The sequence below is a fragment of the Xenopus tropicalis genome, chromosome 1 (assembly GCF_000004195.4).
Source record: "Xenopus tropicalis strain Nigerian chromosome 1, UCB_Xtro_10.0, whole genome shotgun sequence".
Classification (NCBI taxonomy): Eukaryota; Metazoa; Chordata; class Amphibia; order Anura; family Pipidae; genus Xenopus; species Xenopus tropicalis.
Genome location: NC_030677.2, coordinates 96,427,417 through 96,446,052, shown reverse-complemented (window position 1 = coordinate 96,446,052; position 18,636 = coordinate 96,427,417). Strand labels below are relative to the sequence as shown.

The following is an 18,636-nucleotide window of genomic DNA, read 5'->3' as shown; positions in this document are numbered from 1 at the left end:
ACTTCAAACTACCAAATGGCAAAGATTTTTACTAAATTTATTGTTTTTTACAGCACTTCTGAAAATCTCCTAAAATTTTTGAAATTCACCTCATTTATCTTGCACAGTTTTTTACATACAAAGGCACATCATCTCAAATGTGAAAACCAGAGGTCTACTACAATACGCATAGATATAAGTATGTAATATGTTCGGACCCCAAATTAAATGCAGTTTATGCAAAAAGAGCCCCATGAGTTTGTATTATGTATTATAAGACCCCTGTAACTGTGCAGAAAACCCAGAAACACCCAGAAAACCATATATTTTTGGAGGTCTACTGAACAGTTTAGATTTACCAAAGTATGTGATATCTACAGACACCAAATAAAAATACGTGCATATGAATTTTCCCGGCTGCTAACTCAGCATCTGCACATAAAACCTTGTTGCATATTATGTGTCGTAAAATCCCTTAACTGTACAGTGACCCCTGAAAACCATATCTTTTTTGAAAGTACACATTCTGATTATAAAGACTTTTTTCAACACCAAAGTACAAAGCAAGTGCAAAGCTTTCCTAAAGTTAGGGGTTTTTAAGACATTTCTGCTTGAAATGTTGCAATCTGACACATCTCACACAGTTTCTTACATACAAAGGCAAATCAACCCAACTATAAACACTAAACAGTGTGATTCCCAATATGCACCTAGATTTTCTTGTCTGCCAACAGCTTTTTGCAAATAGCTCCCCTAACAGTGTATTATGTGCCTTAAGACCCCCTAACTGTACAGGGACCCCCAGAAAACCATATATTTTTGAAAGGAACACATTCTGACAAATCCATTTTGGGTAAAGAGTCCTTTCTACAGCAAAACACCACCAAAAACAGCAAAGCTATGGTAAAAAAAATGTGGAATTTCACCGTGAATTTTAATTTGTCAAAAAAATTAGTTCATCACTACATAATCCTCCTTTTTCCTTTTAGCATATTAGCCTATAGTCAGACAAGGCTGTTTCTCAGCCTGCGGAAAAATAAGTGGTAGTAGAGGCTTTTGGGCACAAAAACTCTTACAAAAACAGGTTTTTCATGTTGTTTTTGTTTCCGTTCAGAATTTTAATTCATTCATGCTTTTTTGCAGTTTTAGTGGAAATTCGTTTTTTCATGATTTCAAAGACCTCTAAAACCACTAAAATCATAATGTTAAGAAATGGGCCTCTCACTCTTACTAATGCCTCTCACCTTAGAAGGCTGATAAACGATATCTGTTCCAGGCACATTTCTTCTTGCCCTCCCCAGCAGGGACACCTGATTGCTAAACCAGTTAAATTCAGCTTACTCTTAGGGCATTGGTACACATGGTTTCTTGTTCCCAAAGTTGCCATTAGAGAATACATGCAGTGGCGTGACAGGGGCCCAGACTGCAGGGTCTGCTTCCTCTATAGTTTTAGAAACCATAGTATCAGGCCAATTGCCCCACCTTCGCGCTCCCTAGGTGCTCTCCTACTGTAAAGCGAGTGGGCAGCACAAGCTAATGTGTAGCGCAGGACACAAATAGGGGAAGGCAGACAACTACAGGGTGGGTTACTGTCACTATGTGCACCAGGCCCCTGCATATATTCCTTGGCAGGGGGGCATGCACCATTTGCTTAGTAATTCCTATTACTTTTAAGAGGAAATTAAACTGGAAATGCATTTGAAGATTCCTGTAACAAACTATTTTATTTTTCATTTCCAGCACAATTTTGTCTGAAGCCACATTCTTTTATATTTAAACCTTCTTTAGACTGTAAATATTTATGTTCTTAAAATGTCAAAAATGTCTAAAGTGAAATGTGTCAGTTACAGTAACAGAACAAAGGATTGCATTAATTTTCTTATGTAATTAGAGAAATCCCCAGAAGATTAGTGTTGATTTTTAAGCATTCAGATGTCATGTCCTCCAGCAGGTTCTCCTTGCCCAGTAATTCGTGTTTGTAGTTTTTTTTCTAACAGCTAAATCCACCACTTAATTTGCTCATTTTGTTGCCTGTCTCAAACCAGCAATTAAATTCAGAAAGCATGTCACAACTGGACAGAAAATAGCTGTTCCAGTGTAATAACTGACCCAATCCAAAACATTCACTTGGCACATCACTATACTGTTATTTCACCACTGTAAACATTGAATATGATAACAGTTTAGAATCTATTTAGTATTATTATTCTACATTTTTGATCTTGCTAGTTGCTGGATTAAGACAAAATTTATCTACAGCTCAATGGGAGTGCTACATACATAATTATAGCCGTAAATATATGATCCCTGCCACAAAAATCTTGTATTATCCAAGACATCTATAGAATGAGTCTATATATATATATATATATAATACACACAAGACATGAATATACTAAAAGGTGCGTAAACATTATCTGAACTACCAAAAAAAATAGAAAAATGGAGAGGCCATGACCTGTAAGTAATAAAAAATTGTGACAAAATCTAGTCTCTCAACCTCTTTCCCAGGTTGAAATGTTAGAGTGCATGTTGGAGTAAAGGAATATATTAAGACAACACACATAAAAACACATTTAAACAGAAAAATAAGCACCAATTGCATATTTTGTAAATTGCCAAAGTACAATTTAGATAATGTATACAAAATGTTTTTGATAAACCCCATAACCTATAACCATTTAAATGGTTAAAAAATCAATGCTATCTAAAGACATTCCACAATAAAAGCAGCTCCTCTCTGTATTCAGTGCATATGTTCAGTAACTATGTTTTAGCATTAACTTTTTTAAAATAAAGTTAAAGTTTCAAAATGATTGCCTGACACAAAAATACTGTTTGTTTATTGAATAATGTTAAAACCAAATACAGTCATGGCCAAATTTGTTGGCACCCCAGAAATTTTTCCAGAAAATCAAGTATTTCTCACAGAAAAGTATTGCAGTAACACATGTTTTTCTATACACATGTTTATTCCCTTTGTGTGTATTGGGAAGGAACAAAAAAGGGAGGGAAAAAAAAGCAAATTGGACATAATGTCACACAAAACTCCAAAAATGGGCTGGACAAAATTATTGGCACCCTTTCAAAATTGTGGATAAATAAGATTGTAATGTGATGCTCCTTTAAACTCACCTGGGACAAGTAACAGGTGTGGGCAATATAAAAATCCCACCTGAAAGCAGATAAAAAGGAGAGAAGTTCACTTAGTCTTTGCATTGTGTGTCTGTGTGTGCCACACTAAGCATGGACAGCAGAAAGAGGAGAAGAGAACTGTCTGAGGACTTGAGGACCAAAATATCAACAATCTCAAGGTTACAAGTCCATCTCTAGAGATCTAGATTTGCCTTTGTCCACAGTGCGCAACATTATCAAGAAGTTTGCAACCCATGGCACTGTAGCTAATCTTCCTGGGCGTGGACAGAAGAGAAAAATTGATGAAAGGTTCCAACGCAGGATAGTGCGGATGGTGGATAAGCAGCCCCAAACAAGTTCCAAAGAAATTCAAGCTGTCCTGCAGGCTCAGGGAGCATCACTGTTAGTGCCAACTATCCGTCGACATTTAAATGAAATGAAAAGCTATGGCAGGAGACCCAGGAGGACCCCACTGCTGAGACATAAAAAAGCAAGACTACAGTTTGCCAAAATGTACTTGAGTAAGCCACAATCCTTCTGGGAAAACGTCTTGTGGACAGATGAGACCAAGATAGAGCTTTTGGGTAAAGCACATCATTCTACTGTTTACCGAAAACAGAATGAGGCCTACAAAGAAAAGAACACAGTACCTACAGTGAAATATGGTGGAGGTTCAATGATGTTTTGGGGTTGTTTTGCTGCCTCTGGCACTGGGTGCCTCTAATGAGAGCAAGGCATCATGAAATCTGAGGATTACCAAAGGATTTTGGCTCGCACTGTAGAGCCCAGTGTCAGAAAGCTTCCAGCAGGACAATGACCCCAAACATGCGTCAAAAAGCACCCAGAAATTGATGGCAACAAAGCGCTGGAGAGTTCTGAAGTGCCCAGCAATGAGTCCAGATCTAAATCCCATTGAACATCTGTGGAGAGATCTTAAAATTGCTGTTGGGAAAAAGCGCTCTTCCAATAAGAGAGACCTGGAGCAGTTTGCAAAGGAAGATTGGTCCAAAATTCCCGGTGAGAGGTGTAAGAAGCTTACTGATGGTTATAGGAAGTGACTGATTTCAGTTATTTTTTCCAAAGGGTGTGCAACCAAATATTAAGTTAAGGGTGCCAATAATTTTGTCCGGCCCATTTTTGGAATTTTGTGTGACATTATGTCCAATTTGCTTTTTTTCCTCCATTTTTGTTCCAATACACACAAAGGGAATAAACATGTGTATAGCAAAACATGTGTTACTGCAATACTTTTCTGTGAGAAATACTTGATTTTCTGTAAAAATTTCTGGGGTGCCAACAATTTTGTCCATGACTGTATGTACTAATTTTTCTACTGAAGTTGTTAATTTGAACGATGGATCAACAAAAATGAAATCAGAATTTCACCACTCACGACTAAAGATCCAACAAAACTACACAAATGCATCAAACAAAAAAACAAGAAAAAAATCCTTCTTTCACCGTTATTTAAATTTGTGTCTGGGCTAGTCAAAGCTGGGGGAAACCAGTGACTGCTGTCAAATTGTCTGGGCCCACAGGGGGATTCCAGTTACACACAATACTATACAATCTGGCAGTACACCAACACCAACAAACCAAAACTGCAGCCAATGCAGTTCTAATCGAAGAATATAAACACAACCACCATCCCGTGGTCATACATTTACATATACAGATCAGGAGACAGTTTGGCAAGAAATAACTTCCCTGTTAGTAACCTGCTTTAAGACATCAGCAAGATGCAGCAGAAGAAGAAGAATCTGGGCAGACACCCAAAATAACGAAACAGTACTACAGATACCGGGAGTAAAAGTAAAAGTTACTGAAATATGGAACCCTTGTACTCTGTAGTTCCTCTGTAGTTTTTTTTTTTTTTAAGTTTTTAATAAATGGTATAGGTGCTCAGAATTTCAACAGCTGCTCTTTGTACTCCAGAGAGTGCCCAGCTGTAGCTGGGCAGTAAAGATGTTACACTGAGTTATTTTCAGTATCTGTAGTTTGATTGCTGTTCTGTCATATTTATGGTCTAAAACTTATTTTAGTGAAAGCATTTGAGTTTGTCTTTAGCTTCAGCTTCATCTACAAATTTGCCTACAACTTTAAAATACATATTTGCACAAAAAATTTGGTTTCTGTCAAACAAAGGTATTTAATAACAATTTTGGCACAACAGCATTAAAGGGCATGTCAACCCCAGAAATAATGTTTTGCCTAATAAAAGAAAACATAAAAATAATTCCAAGTAACTTTCCAATATGAATTTATTGCAAATTTTTAGACCTTTGAAAGTTATTTGTAAATGTAATTGCTATTGAAAGCAGCATTTGCTGAACTCCTGGCTGTTACTTTTTAAACAATGTTGCAAAGGTCAGTCTCCTCCAGAAAGTCAGGTCTGTCAGTCTGCTGCCTTGTGTCACATTGTTTCAAATGCCAGAGAACCCAAGGAATAGAAAGGAAAAGGACAGGCAAACACTGCTTCTTATAACAATTATATATAGAAACAAGTCAAGTCAGAAACCATTACATTAAACATTACAATAATGTTTTCTTTTATTAGGCACCAAGTTATATTTTGGATAGATTTGTCCTTTAAAGTAATACTGACACTAAAAAAACTTCTCTTCAAAATATTAACGTACATTAAAAATTACCTATAAGTCATGTTGATAATTTTTTGCTAAAAGGGCTGTTTAATAAGTGTTTATGTAGTTCTTTATGGCAGAACTGATGGTTTTAAAGCAATATATCTACATTAATTATAATATGTTTAACAAGGTTAACTAGCTGCACCTACACAGGCAATGCAGAGGTTAAAACTGAGTTCAGACATAAGCTCATTCCACAGACATGCTGAAAAAGAGCGCAAAATCCAATAGGCTCAAGAAAAGGGACATATGAAAAAAATTACAGTATTCACAGAAGCCAGTAAATTATATGGACATTAGGAATGCCTGGGAAATAACAAGTTTCTATTTTCTTTAGGAAAAAAAGAAGAATTTTCCAGTACTGATTTCTTCCATGTGCTGGTATTCTAGTAAGGCAAAGTAAGAAACCCCAGAGTTATAGAAGCAAAGAAGATTCCAGCAGAGTCAGCTCAGTAAGAACGCAGCCTCTCCTGTATCCCATATTGGTGCTGCTATGGTGCAATGGATGGAGCCCTTTAAAATAAACTCCACCCATTCTGACAGTGTTTTCTCTGTAGGGGGAATAAAGAAAGAATCTGTGCTGGGTTTTGTTTGGGTATCCCTGACATCAGAGGAGCATGCTGTACCAGAAAGCACCAGAAAGAGCAGGTAAGTGAAATGTGTGTCTGTTTCATTCATGCAGCAGAGCACAGGCATTGTGCGAGAATCACGCTGACGTAGCATTTTATAGGGATGCAGGGAAAAGCAAAATGAAATCATCCTTTGCTTCAGTTCTAAATGGAGTTCAGGAATAAATGAGTAATGAACAGATTTTCTTTAGCGTACACAAGCTGAAGCATTGATGGGGACCAGAACTAGCAAATCTTCTACCTTAAAGACACATTTTTTTAAACAACACATAAAATGCCAGAAAAAGAAGCCTACTTCGTGCCTGTAGAAGAGGAGAGGGAAGACTGTGTGTAAAGGATAACACAATTGTATATGTTGATAACAGAGATTACTTACAGTGACAATGGCAGCTGCAGCAGTTACCCATCGATCAATAAAGCTGCATGGATCACCAGTTTATCGCTCCAATAAAGTTAGCTAAAAGGAGACAGGCTAATTCAGGCTCTGCTATTCCAGATAACTGGAAGCATACTAGTTTCAAATTTCCTGGCACCGTCTTGTCCAGCACTGCACACAGTGATGTAAATGGCAGCATTATGAGAACGAGGAGGGAGCTGCAGACTCATTCTATCCAACCTTACAGCAAAAAAAAAAATCTGTATAAATGGCTAGGGTGTTGTGCTACGCATCTTTTTACATGTGTGGTGGATATGTTTAGTGAATGTTAGATAGACATGGTCATTCATATGAGATACAAGAGTTACGGAACAAAAATGCTGTGAATAAATATTTTATCCTGTAGTCAAATTAAAGCAAGTTTGCAGCTTTATTTCTTTTAGATAATTGTGTGTCACAATAAAAACAAGATGATTACCTACAAGGCCACAGATTTAAAGGGACAGTCTACCTTTAAAGTAGAGGAAAATAAAAGGTAACATCACTTGGGGCGGATGCCAAGATGTTAACCTCCCTCCCCACCAGTGATTCTAGACGCTTACCTGGAATACCAGATTGGTGCTCTCGTCTTAACAAAATGCTCTGGCTGGGGAACTGTTTGCTAAACACTGCATTGACACCTTTTCCAGCCTTACAGGCATCCTTGTCAGGCTTGGAAAATTGCATTTGCAGTAGAAAACTTTTTCTGTATGGAGTGAAGAGGACTGCTCGCCTGCATGTACCCTGGGCCGGTTCGAATTTCTGCTAATAGCACCAGCCTGTGGTATCAGGTAAGCGATCTTAAAGGAACAGTTCAGTGTAAACTGGGTAAAATGGAAATATTTTTTATTTTGCGCATTCCAATATAATTAGCTAGGCAAAAATGTCATCTTTAAAGGCTGAAGTGAGCAGATGTCTAACATAATAGCCAGAACTCTACTTCCTGCTCTCTAACCTCTTAGTTAGTGACTTTAAGGGGGCCACATGGGACATAACTGTTCAGTTAGTTTGTGAGCACACAGATTTAAAATCAAACTAACTAAACAGTTATGTCCCATGTGCCCCACCCCCTAAAGTCACTGATTGGTTACTGACTGCTTACAGCTTAGTGAGATGTAAAGCAGGAAGTAGTGTTGAGGCCATTATGTTAGACATCTGCCGACTCCAGCCTTTTTAGATTACATACTAACTATATTTGAAATTTTTTTTCATTTTATCCAGTTTTATTTTTACACTGAACTGTTCCTTTAATCACTTGGGCACTGCAGGAGACCACAGCTCTATATAAGCAGTTACATTAATTGTGTTGTGTCTAACAACTTACCACCCCACCAGTGATTTTACCTTTCCTTCTTATTTAGTAATATGCAGACAGTATGTAAACAGTAACATTCGGAGACAATTTGCAGTTGTCTTCATTTTTACTTTTTCTATGGGTTTAGAATTAATATGCTTTTTGTTGACAAGGTCTTTAGTTTTGAAAATATAGCAATATATTTACTAGTGTTCAGTTTACCCTCGCAACCAGACAGTGAATCAGAGACTGGAAGATGTATATTACCAAAAAGCAATAGTTTTTTTCTTTGACTGCCAGGGTCATTGACCCTAGAGCCAGAATTTTAAACTGCAAACATGAAAGAGGCAGAAGTGAAAGGAAAATAATTGAAAAAATATATAAACCAACTGAAAAGTTCCTACGAACATTAAATTCTGTCACATACTAGGGAAGGCATATACGTTGCTTAGTTTTCCGAAGTTGCAGAAAGTTTCTTAAACCTTATACCGGTGTATACCTTCCCAGCTGTAGGAGAAGGAAAGGTAAAAACTAAGCTTTATCAGAAAGGTCTACATAAGTACAGTCAATCAAAATAAACACAGGATTTCTTGTCTCCTTTTTTGTAAACATGTTATTGGGGTGTCTGACTTCCTCTCTCAGAATAATCCTTAATTTTGGTAGCCAGAGTCTGCACAGTTCTCTCATCTCTCCCCTCTCCTGCTCCCCGCTCCCATAGGAATTCTAAGAACTCCCTCCCCCCTCCCTTAGGAATGTGTGATCTGAGCTATCAGCTAGACTGCAAACAGGAAGCTATTTAAAATGGCAGCTGCTATCTTAAGCAAACAGAGAACGCTTCTAGGGCTCTTTACTCAGGAATAGCAATGCTTTCTACAGAATAAATTTATTGTTCTAGGTGGCACTAATGTGGCGAATCTATTGGCAGTAAAATGCCAAAATTACTTTCCTTCTCCTTTAACCGCAGGCAAATAATCTTCCTGTCAGTCATGGCCCTAAATGAATATAAAGGAAAGGAATAACCAGAACATAGTTAATTATGCTGTGATCTAGGTAGCTAAGAATACTATTTACTCTTTATAGATATCTGTTGGATAATATTGAAAATAAATAACCTAGATGGCTGACAGACTAAGTAGGTATTAATGGGTAGGATCACCTTAAATGATTAATTATGTTACAGATGTGTAATAGATAGAATTTTAAAAAGGTTTTTCTTATTAATATTGTATGTTTTCTGAATTAAGTAGCATTATTCTTATGGATATTTAGACCCTGCAACAGAAAATTATCGGTGGTTGTCAGGTCTGTTAGTCTGACGTCAGTAGTAGGAAAAATTTTGGAAGGGGTAATAAGGGATAGGGTACTTGGATACATTGCAGTTCACAATACTATTAGTTTGTGCCAGCATGGTTTTATGCGTAACAGATCTTGCCAGACTAATTTAGTCGCCTTTTATGAGGAGGTGAGTAGGAACCTCGATGCTGGAATGGCAGTTGATGTCATCTACTTGGACTTTGCTAAAGCGTTTGATACAGTACCTCACAGAAGGTTAATGATCAAATTAAGGAATATTGGCCTAGAACATAATATTTGTAATTGGATAGAGAACTGGCTGAAGGATAGAGTACAAAGAGTGGTGGTAAATGGAACATTTTCTAATTGGACCAGTGTGGTTAGTGGAGTACCGCAGGGGTCAGTCCTTGGTCCTTTGCTTTTTAACTTGTTTATTAATGACCTGGAGGAGGGCATAGAGAGTACTGTTTCTATTTTTGCTGATGACACAAAATTGTGCAAAACTATAAGTTCCATGCAGGATGCTGCTGCTTTGCAGAGCGATTTGACAAAATTAGAAAACTGGGCAGCAAACTGGAAAATGAGGTTCAATGTTGATAAGTGCAAAGTTATGCATTTGGTAGGAATAATATAAACCCGAACTATCTACTGAATGGTAGTGTGTTGGGGTTATCCTTAATGGTGAAGGATCTAGGGGTTTTTGTTGATAACAAGTTGTCTAATTCCAGGCAGTGTCATTCTGTGGCTACTAAAGCAAATAAAGTGCTGTCTTGTATAAAAAAGGGCATTGACTCAAGGGATGAAAACATAATTTTGCCCCTTTATAGGTCCCTGGTAGGGCCTAACCTTGAGTATGCAGTGCAGTTTTGGGCTCCAGTCCTTAAGAAGGATATTAATGAGCTGGAGAGAGTGCAGAGACGTGCAACTAAACTCGTTAAGGGGATGGAAGATTTAAACTATGAGATGAGACTGTCGAGGTTGAGGTTGTTTTCTCTGGAAAAGAGGCACTTGCGAGGGGACATAATTACTCTGTACAAGTACATTAGAGGGGATTATAGGCAGATGGGGGATGTTCTTTTTTCCCAGAGGTCACCCCTTTAGATTAGAGGAATGGAGCTTCCATTTGAAGCAGCGTAGGTGGTTTTTCACAGTGAGGGCAGTGAGGTTGTGGAATGCCCTTCCTAGAGATGTGGTAATGGCAGATTCTGTTAATGCCTTTAAGAGGGGCGTAGATGAGTTGTTGAACAATCAGAATATCCAAGGCTATTGTGATACTAATATCTACAGTTAGTACTAGTGGTTGTATTTATAGTTTATGTATGTGAGTGTATAGATTGGTAGGTGTGGGTTAGGTGTGCTGGGTTTACGTGGATGGGTTGAACTTGATGGACCCTGGTCTTTTTTCAACCCTATGTAACTATGTAACTATGTAACTATGTTACCAGGTACGGCAAACATAAAATACAGGGGGAAATTTACAAAAGTCAAGAAAGCATTTTTGTGGAGTAATTGTGATATAAAATAGGTGTAAATAAATTCCATATTCATAAACATTAATCTTCAAAAATTCCAACTTAATCTCCAGATTTTCTTTTTTGGTGAAAGATAATAATTTACTTTTTGAGAAATTACAAACAACAAAAAAATTTTACAACATTTTCATTTATCAGTTCTTAGCCCCTTCTAGGTTTCTAGGGTCTTGTTTACCTTAACAAAAAGATAGTTACTCTTGAATAAGAGACTGGAATATAAATAGGAGAGGTCTCAATAGAAAGCTAAGGAATAAAAAGTAACAATAATAAAATAATATCCTCACAGAGCAATAGTTTATGGCAGCTGGGGTCAGTGACCCCCATTTGAAACATGAAAAGATGTAGAAGAGGAAGGCAAATCATTCAAAGACTATAAACAAATAATGAAGAGAAGGAAAGGCTAATAAAGAGTTAATCTCAAGCTGCAGGCATACCTTCAGTTCTCTTAATAGTGTTGTTAAGTCTCCCCATATTTCTCCTGTTTAGATGATCAGAAGCCTCATAGGAAAACCACTGAGCTCTGAAAAGAAAGTTCCCATAATGCCATGCTCCTGCACCAAAACCAAGACCGGTGTACATGCTCAGTTTGTTATACTATGAGGAAGCGTCCTGCTGATTGGCTCATATCACACATTTCAAAGGGGGGGGCGGGAAAACAAACTGACAACAAATCCTGTTTCTTTTGACAGAGAACTCAATGCAGCGTTTCTGTGAGTGCTCATGGCTGTATTTACATAGACCTTTCTGATAAAGCTTACTTAATTTTTACCTTTCCTTTTCCTTTAAATCTTTATTTTAAGAAGAATAAAGGAGGAGAAGTTCACAGCATGCATCTTAATGATTGGCAGTCAGGAATGGGTCACTCTGCATGCTCTTGGTGGTAATCCATGGTGGGAACAGAAGTGGCCAAAGCTGTGTGGTTACTTTAAGAGCTAGACAGATAGCTTGACCAATAATGTGAAGTCATTTTTTTAAACCAGACATAGCCAAGACATAGCCAAAACCTGACAATGACAATATAGATAAATGGGTTAGAAAAGAACACACTCCCAGGTTAAATCTTTTCCAAAAAGAACCTGCCCAACAGAGCTGAACCTGCAGGTCCAGCAGGTCACACAACTAAACTGTTTGCTTAGTCTTTCCTCAGCAGAGTGTGTAGGTGCTGGGCACTAGCAATAGGTAAAAACATTTTCGAGTTTGTGAATTCAAATTTGTTTTTTCTAAATTGAATAAACTTATCAATATTGCATATCAAATGATCACTTATTTATTAATAAGGAAAACTCATTTGAATAAAAATGTTATTATTATTTTTTAAGTTTATGAGCTCTTTTAAAAACTCAAACAAAAAAAAAGTTTGAGAATATGGTTTGACTTTTTCTATTACGACTCCCATTGACTTTTATAGAAACCTGCAAGCTTTTAAATGGCGAATTTTTATATTCAAGTTTTCTGTTTTTTTGCACTTAATAAATATCAGACATTCTATTTTGCAAACCATAACTCAAATTTGCGTTTTTTAAGTGCAAAAAAACTTGTATTGAGCAAACAAAATCAAATTCGACTGTCAATAAATCACTCCCATAATGTCTAAATTAAAATAGAGATTCTATGAACCTTACATGTTTAGCTATTTCTACATAAAAGGATGTGGTAAATCTTGTTGCAAAAACTGCTGATACAAAATGACTGCTTTGCCTTCACAGTTGATATTAAGGTGAAAGTTTCGTAGTGGTTGCCACACAATAACAAAAAGAAAATAATGAAAAAAACACACAAATACAAGAGTATTTACTTACTATGTACATTTGTCTGAATGTTTACCACAAGAGTATATAAACAAATAAATGCTAATCAAAATGAAAAAGAATGTTTAACCCCTTAAGTGCCACAGACCGTAGATTCTACGTTCTGCAGCGCTTCTGGGAGCGGAGGAGCGGCTTTACCCTAGGTAACAAGAAGAGGCGGGTAAGGCGGGTAAGGACTGGTCCCTGGAGCGCAATCTCCCAGGGGCCCCATAGGAAACAGAAGGCACGTGGAAAGAGGCAGGTGCCCAGGGTGCAACGATTGGGGGCAGCTGCCTAGAGCGCAATGATTGGGAGCCTCTCTTGCCAACCCCTAGTCTGTGCTCCATTTTCATTGCCCCCGCCACGTGTCATTATCACGGGGCAATGAACTATCACATCACACACCCCCCTGCGCGCAAACTGCGCATGCGCGTCAAAACCCCCGGGGAGGATTTGCGCGATGCAATAGAGCAGGTGCAGGGGTGAGGTGGCTGACCGGGTTGCCTAAGGCGCCTAGTTGGCTTGGCCCGTTCCTGCATCCTCTCCAGCTCTTCCTGGAAGATCTGCCTGCCTTCCAACCCCAGGTTAGTGCCAAAACACACAGACACACACATATTACACTAATATAAACTTATACACATATTACTCTGCACAATATCTTTTATATGTTATTTTGGTGCTTATATTACATTTTTTGTGATTTTTTATTGTATTTATATTGCATTTTCAGTTCTGCATAGGTGTTTTTCGCTTGATTTTGACCATAAAACCAATTTGGCCACGCCAAAATATTCAAAATATTCTGCAGATTATATTAGGCATTGATTTTAGGGCTTTTATTGGATTTTAGTGATTTTATTGCATTCCACATTGTTACTTATTTTTGCCCATGGAATTTTTATCTGCTATATATATCGAATTGGGTGCCTCTGTATGGCACATACTTTGGTAAATCTATGCCTACTGGGCATCAAACTGATCAGTAGAACCCTGGCGTTCATATTTAGGATGTTTTATGTCAGGCCCTTCCAAAATGTTTTCTATATTATGCGTATGTAATGTTTTGTGATCAAATGTAAGATTCGTGATCATTTTGAGAACTTTATAAAAACCGCTATGTTTAGCATAGCTTTGTAGTGTAGCCCACTTTTGGTTATTCTGTGCTGCTACCTGCTGATTACTTGTTCTTGGCGCTACAGGAGTCCTGAGCCCCCGCTTACTATGGGGGTTAACAGGGATTTCTCCCTTAAAGGCGTGCCTCCACCCAGGGATGGTGTTGTGGAACTATAATCCACCCCCTGGGAACTTAACAGTCTCTAGTACCTCTGCCTGGGATCCACACACAGCCCCCAGTACCTTGCCCCTCCCTGGGGTAGTTGCTTACCGGCAGGTAGGTGATCCTTGTGGCAGGAAAGAGTCAGATACACAATTGATATGATGAAGTAGATGAATCGTTTATTAGGGCAGGACCTCTCCAGGAGTGGTACATATTATTTCACACAGCAATGCAGGGCTTTACCTCCTTACTACTCATTGAGAGCTTTCTCCTGTTGGGCAACTCACGGTACTCACGCCAAGTGTCTCCTTCTAGGTGATCTCCCCGGTACTCACGCCAGAAGGCACCCCCTCTTGGGGTCCTTCCCGGTACTCGCGCTAGGCAGCATCACCACAGGCAGCCCACCCCGGTACTCACGCCTAAGCCCCCTCAGATCCAGCCTCCTGGGCTAGCGTTGACCTTGTCCACCTACCTAACCACTTATGGCCCTGCACTCCGGCTGATGTAATGCCGGGAGGTCTTAACCTCACTTCCACTCCTGGAGGGGCAATGTCCGCCCATTCTAAACTCCTGGTGTCCTACATATCACTCCTAGAGCGACCTATTATAGAACTGCTATGTTTACTGTGCCAGGGGTGCACACTACCTGAGCAGCCCCTGGGCTAAAATGTCTGCCTCACAGCACATGGCTGCATCCCCTTATATGGGCCTATGCACCACCCTGTGGCCATAACCCGAACTGCAGGTATACACCCTGTTAACTATTTAGCAACCCAGTCATCCCAGTGTCCCTGTTAACTATCACCACCCTGTGGCCTGTCCTAGGGGTTCCTGTCCTAAGGGCCCATTTTTGGTAAACCCCTACAGTAGTTTGGTAGTTTTAAGTAGAAAGACATATTTACCCATTTTGGGATCATCAGTATGTGTACTTTTAGAAAATATATGGTTTTCCCTGTACTTTTAGGGGGTCTTATAGCAAATAATACACAGCAGTTTGTGTCAGATGTTGAAATTCATATGCATTATTTTGGTTTGGGTGCCACTGTGCACCACACAGTTTGGTAAATCAGTGCATATTGGGCATCACACTGTTCAGTAGACCCCTGGGGTTTATATTTAGAAATATGGGGCATATAATGTGGTAAGATGCATGTTGTTTTGATTTATTTGAGAAATGTAATAAAAAATGCTACATTTAGCATAGCTTTGCAGGTACGTAGTTTGCAGTAAAAAATGTATTTACACATTTTAGTTTGGTCTGAATAGAAAATATATAGTTTTCTAAGGTTTCTGTACTGTTAGGGGGTCTTATGGCACATAATACATATTCCAGGTGCTTATATTGCAGGAGACAGAGTGTTAGATGTGAAAACTCATATGCACTATTTTCATTTGGGTGTCTATACACCAAAGTTTGGGAAATCTAGGCATATTGGGCTTCACACTGTTCGGTAGACCCCTGGCATTAAAATTTAGGATGTTTTATGCTAATATGTTATGAATAGTGGGGCATATAATGATGTAAATTGCAAACTTTGAGACAATTTTCAGAAATTACATAAAAATCGCTACATCTAGATTTAATCTCTCATTAATCTCTCAATGCCAGATACTTTGGTAATCCTATGCACAATGGGCATCAAACTTTTCAGTGGACCTTTGGCATTCATATTCAGCATGTTTTGGTTTTTTTCTTGGTGCCTAATGCAGGAGATAATATGCTAGAAAGTGGAAGCTTTGAGTCCTATTTTGGAAAAGCATTGCTACCCAGTAGATTGGAGTAGAAAGACATGGTTACCCATTTTAAATTTGACTGTATGTGTACTTTCCAAAAATATATGGTTTGGGGGTCAAATTTTTTGTGTATTTTACCCCAGAAATATTGCAGTAAATGTGTTGAGCTTTCACTAGCTGACCTCCAGGGCCATTTGTTTGCACTACCTTCATTTTGGGGTCTCTAATTACCTGATACTTTGGTAATCTTATGTAGAATGGGCATCAAACTATTCAGTGGGCCCTTGGCATTCATATTTAGGATGTATTTCTCTGTACCTAATGCTATGTGGGAGATAACTTGCAAATTGAAAGGTTTGAGTTAATGTTTGGTTTGATACCTTGATGTTTGGTAATTAGAGGTGCACATTCCCCCATCATCATCAACGGTGTTGCTGTGGAGAGAGTGAACAGCTTCAGTTTCCTGGGTGTTCACATCGCAGATGATCTCACATGGTCAGTTCATATTGACAAAACAGTGAAGAAGGCGCAGCAGCGACTCTTCTTTCTCAGGAGACTGAAGAGATTTGGCATGAGCCCCCGAATCCTTAGATCCTTCTACCGCTGTGCCATCGAGAGCATCCTCACTGGATCCATCACTACCTGGTACGGCAACAGCACCGTCTTCAACCGCAAAGCTCTGCAAAGAGTGGTGCGATGTGCCGAGAGAATAATTGGAGGTGAGCTTCCCTCTCTCCATGACATCTACAGGAAGCGGTGCCTGAGGAAAGCCAGGAGGATCATCAAAGACTCCAGTCATCCCAGTAACAACTTATTTAAACTGCTCCCGTCAGGCAGGAGGTATGGAAGTATCCAGTCCCGAACCAGCAGGCTGAGGGACAGCTTCTATCATCAGGCCATCAGACTGCTGAACACTGACCAAATGGTCTCATAGACATTACACGGTCACGTATAGTCACTAAGTATTTTTCAATACTTGCTCAATATTAATACTACTGTATTTTTCATATGCATATTTATTCTTAAAATTGTACAACACTATTGCTTGTGTAGCTTGCACATAAGAATTTCACTCACATGTACTGTATCTGTGTACCAGTAACGTGATGTGACAATAAAAGTGATTTGATTTGATTAGGAGCAGAAAGATATGGTTTGCCATTTTAGATTCTGCATCAAAAATGTATGGCCTCCAGGGATAAACCTACTGTTCCAGGATTTTTGGCTTTGGAATCCAAAGTAATCTATATTCTGCTGTAGCGCTTTAAAACCTTGAGTTTTTGATCAAAAGTCAGAAATCTTCATAAAACTGGTTTTGGCATATTCAAGACATGATTCTTTCCAAATCCATTGCTTTTTAGTGCATAAAATAAAATATTTTGCCGATATAAATCCCTACATAATACATTTTTTAGAAGTATTTAGAGCTCTTAATATTGTTCCAGAAGTGGAGATACACAAAAACTCATGCATATCGTTTTATCGTTTTCCTACCTAAACCAAAGCCCCTCAGGAAATACCCCTAAAATGAGAGAGCACAAAATGTTCAAAAAATGTTTAGTGGAAATTCTGCTGGCACTTAAATGGGTTGAAAAAACATACTTCCAGCTATACTATATACCTATATAATTTACTTATAGTTATACGGCTAATGCCAAGCAGGAACTATTTCTTTAAAAAAAAACCTATCCCAGGTGCAATGAAAGTTCCTTTTGGGCAAGGCACAAAAATAAGATTTGTTCCTAATACTTGTTCATGAAATATCCCTGGTAAGTTTCCTTCCCTTAACCCCTCAATCTCCTCTGGTAGTAGTCAAATATGGTTGCAAGGAATGTATTTAACAGGGCCTCTCAAAAGCAACTTGCACAGGAAATCCACCCTACCAGTGCTGCTATTTGACAGACTTTAGAAATTTGCCCCCCCCCTAGTGATGCCAGCCCCACAGTCTGAAAGCTACTAGCTTTGGGAACTACTAGCTCTGGTCCTGCAGCATTCCTTCGGAATGTGCAGGAGCTAGCTGAGAAAAAAAGATACTTTTAAAGTCTCCTTTTCTTAAAAACAGCTCTTTATAAAATACAACAGCAATAAACAGCAAACCAGTAAAAACTGACCACAGATTGGTTACCATTAGAGTTTGGAGTACAGTCTGCACTTTCCCTGTCTATTGTGAAATGTAATACAAATTGGATACATAAAACAGAAGCACAATGCTTTTAAACACAGAAGTAACATTATCAAGAATGTTTTCATTTTTCTGGAGCATTTCTTGCTTGCAGTTTCAACAAGACAATTTTAATCTCGATATGATCAATGAAGCCTTTTGCGTAAGAAATAACTTACATGCTGAAAATTGTATTGCAGCAGTAATGGAGTAAAGTAACCAGAAATTATCTCATCACAGCTGTTTTTAGACCTTTTATAATCAAATAATATTTCCTTTTCCACTGTGATGCAGTGTGACTTCTAATTCAATACTAACAGGAGGGGTTTGGAAAGGACATAATGGGGAGAAAAAGAACACTTAGCAACCTTTTATGGTGGAAGAATGTTTTAATTTTTCTTTCAGAGATCTTCAGGTGCAACTTGGAAGGGAAGGGAATAGTTTGTTTATATAGAGCTCAAATTCTCCATTTAAACAAATTACACGTGTGGCGCTTCATAGTTGAAAAATACTAAATACAGAAGATTAAAGGGTTCATAGTTTTTTTTTCCCATACATCCTACTCCTTATTCCCCTGGGAACAGCAATTTATTAGTAGTAACTAATATTCAATCGCCCCTTTTGCCAAAAATATAAACATAATGATAAATATATATTACACAGGCTGTAAATGAAAGGAAGTACCTAGCTAAATCACTTCTCCATTCTCAATGGCCTTGTCAAACCAAGGAAGCTCAAATAAATGTAAAATAAAAC

The 18,636-nt window shown here is 38.4% G+C and overlaps 1 protein-coding gene across 3 annotated transcripts in view; it reads right to left on the bottom strand.

Moving 5' to 3' along the window:
* The window catches only part of psd3 (pleckstrin and Sec7 domain containing 3), a 218,084-nt gene that overhangs the window by 137,243 nt on the left and 62,205 nt on the right, over positions 1 to 18,636 (bottom strand). Inside the window, exon 1 of one of the 3 annotated variants that reach the window (XM_031904183.1) lies at positions 6,765 to 6,983. The exons of the other annotated variants lie outside the window; for them this stretch is intronic. Within the exon in view, the coding sequence (XP_031760043.1) occupies positions 6,765 to 6,795 (31 nt within the window). The 5' untranslated portion in view covers positions 6,796 to 6,983. Of the gene's footprint in view, positions 1 to 6,764; positions 6,984 to 18,636 lie in introns of those variants that run through there. 3 annotated transcript variants of the gene reach the window in all.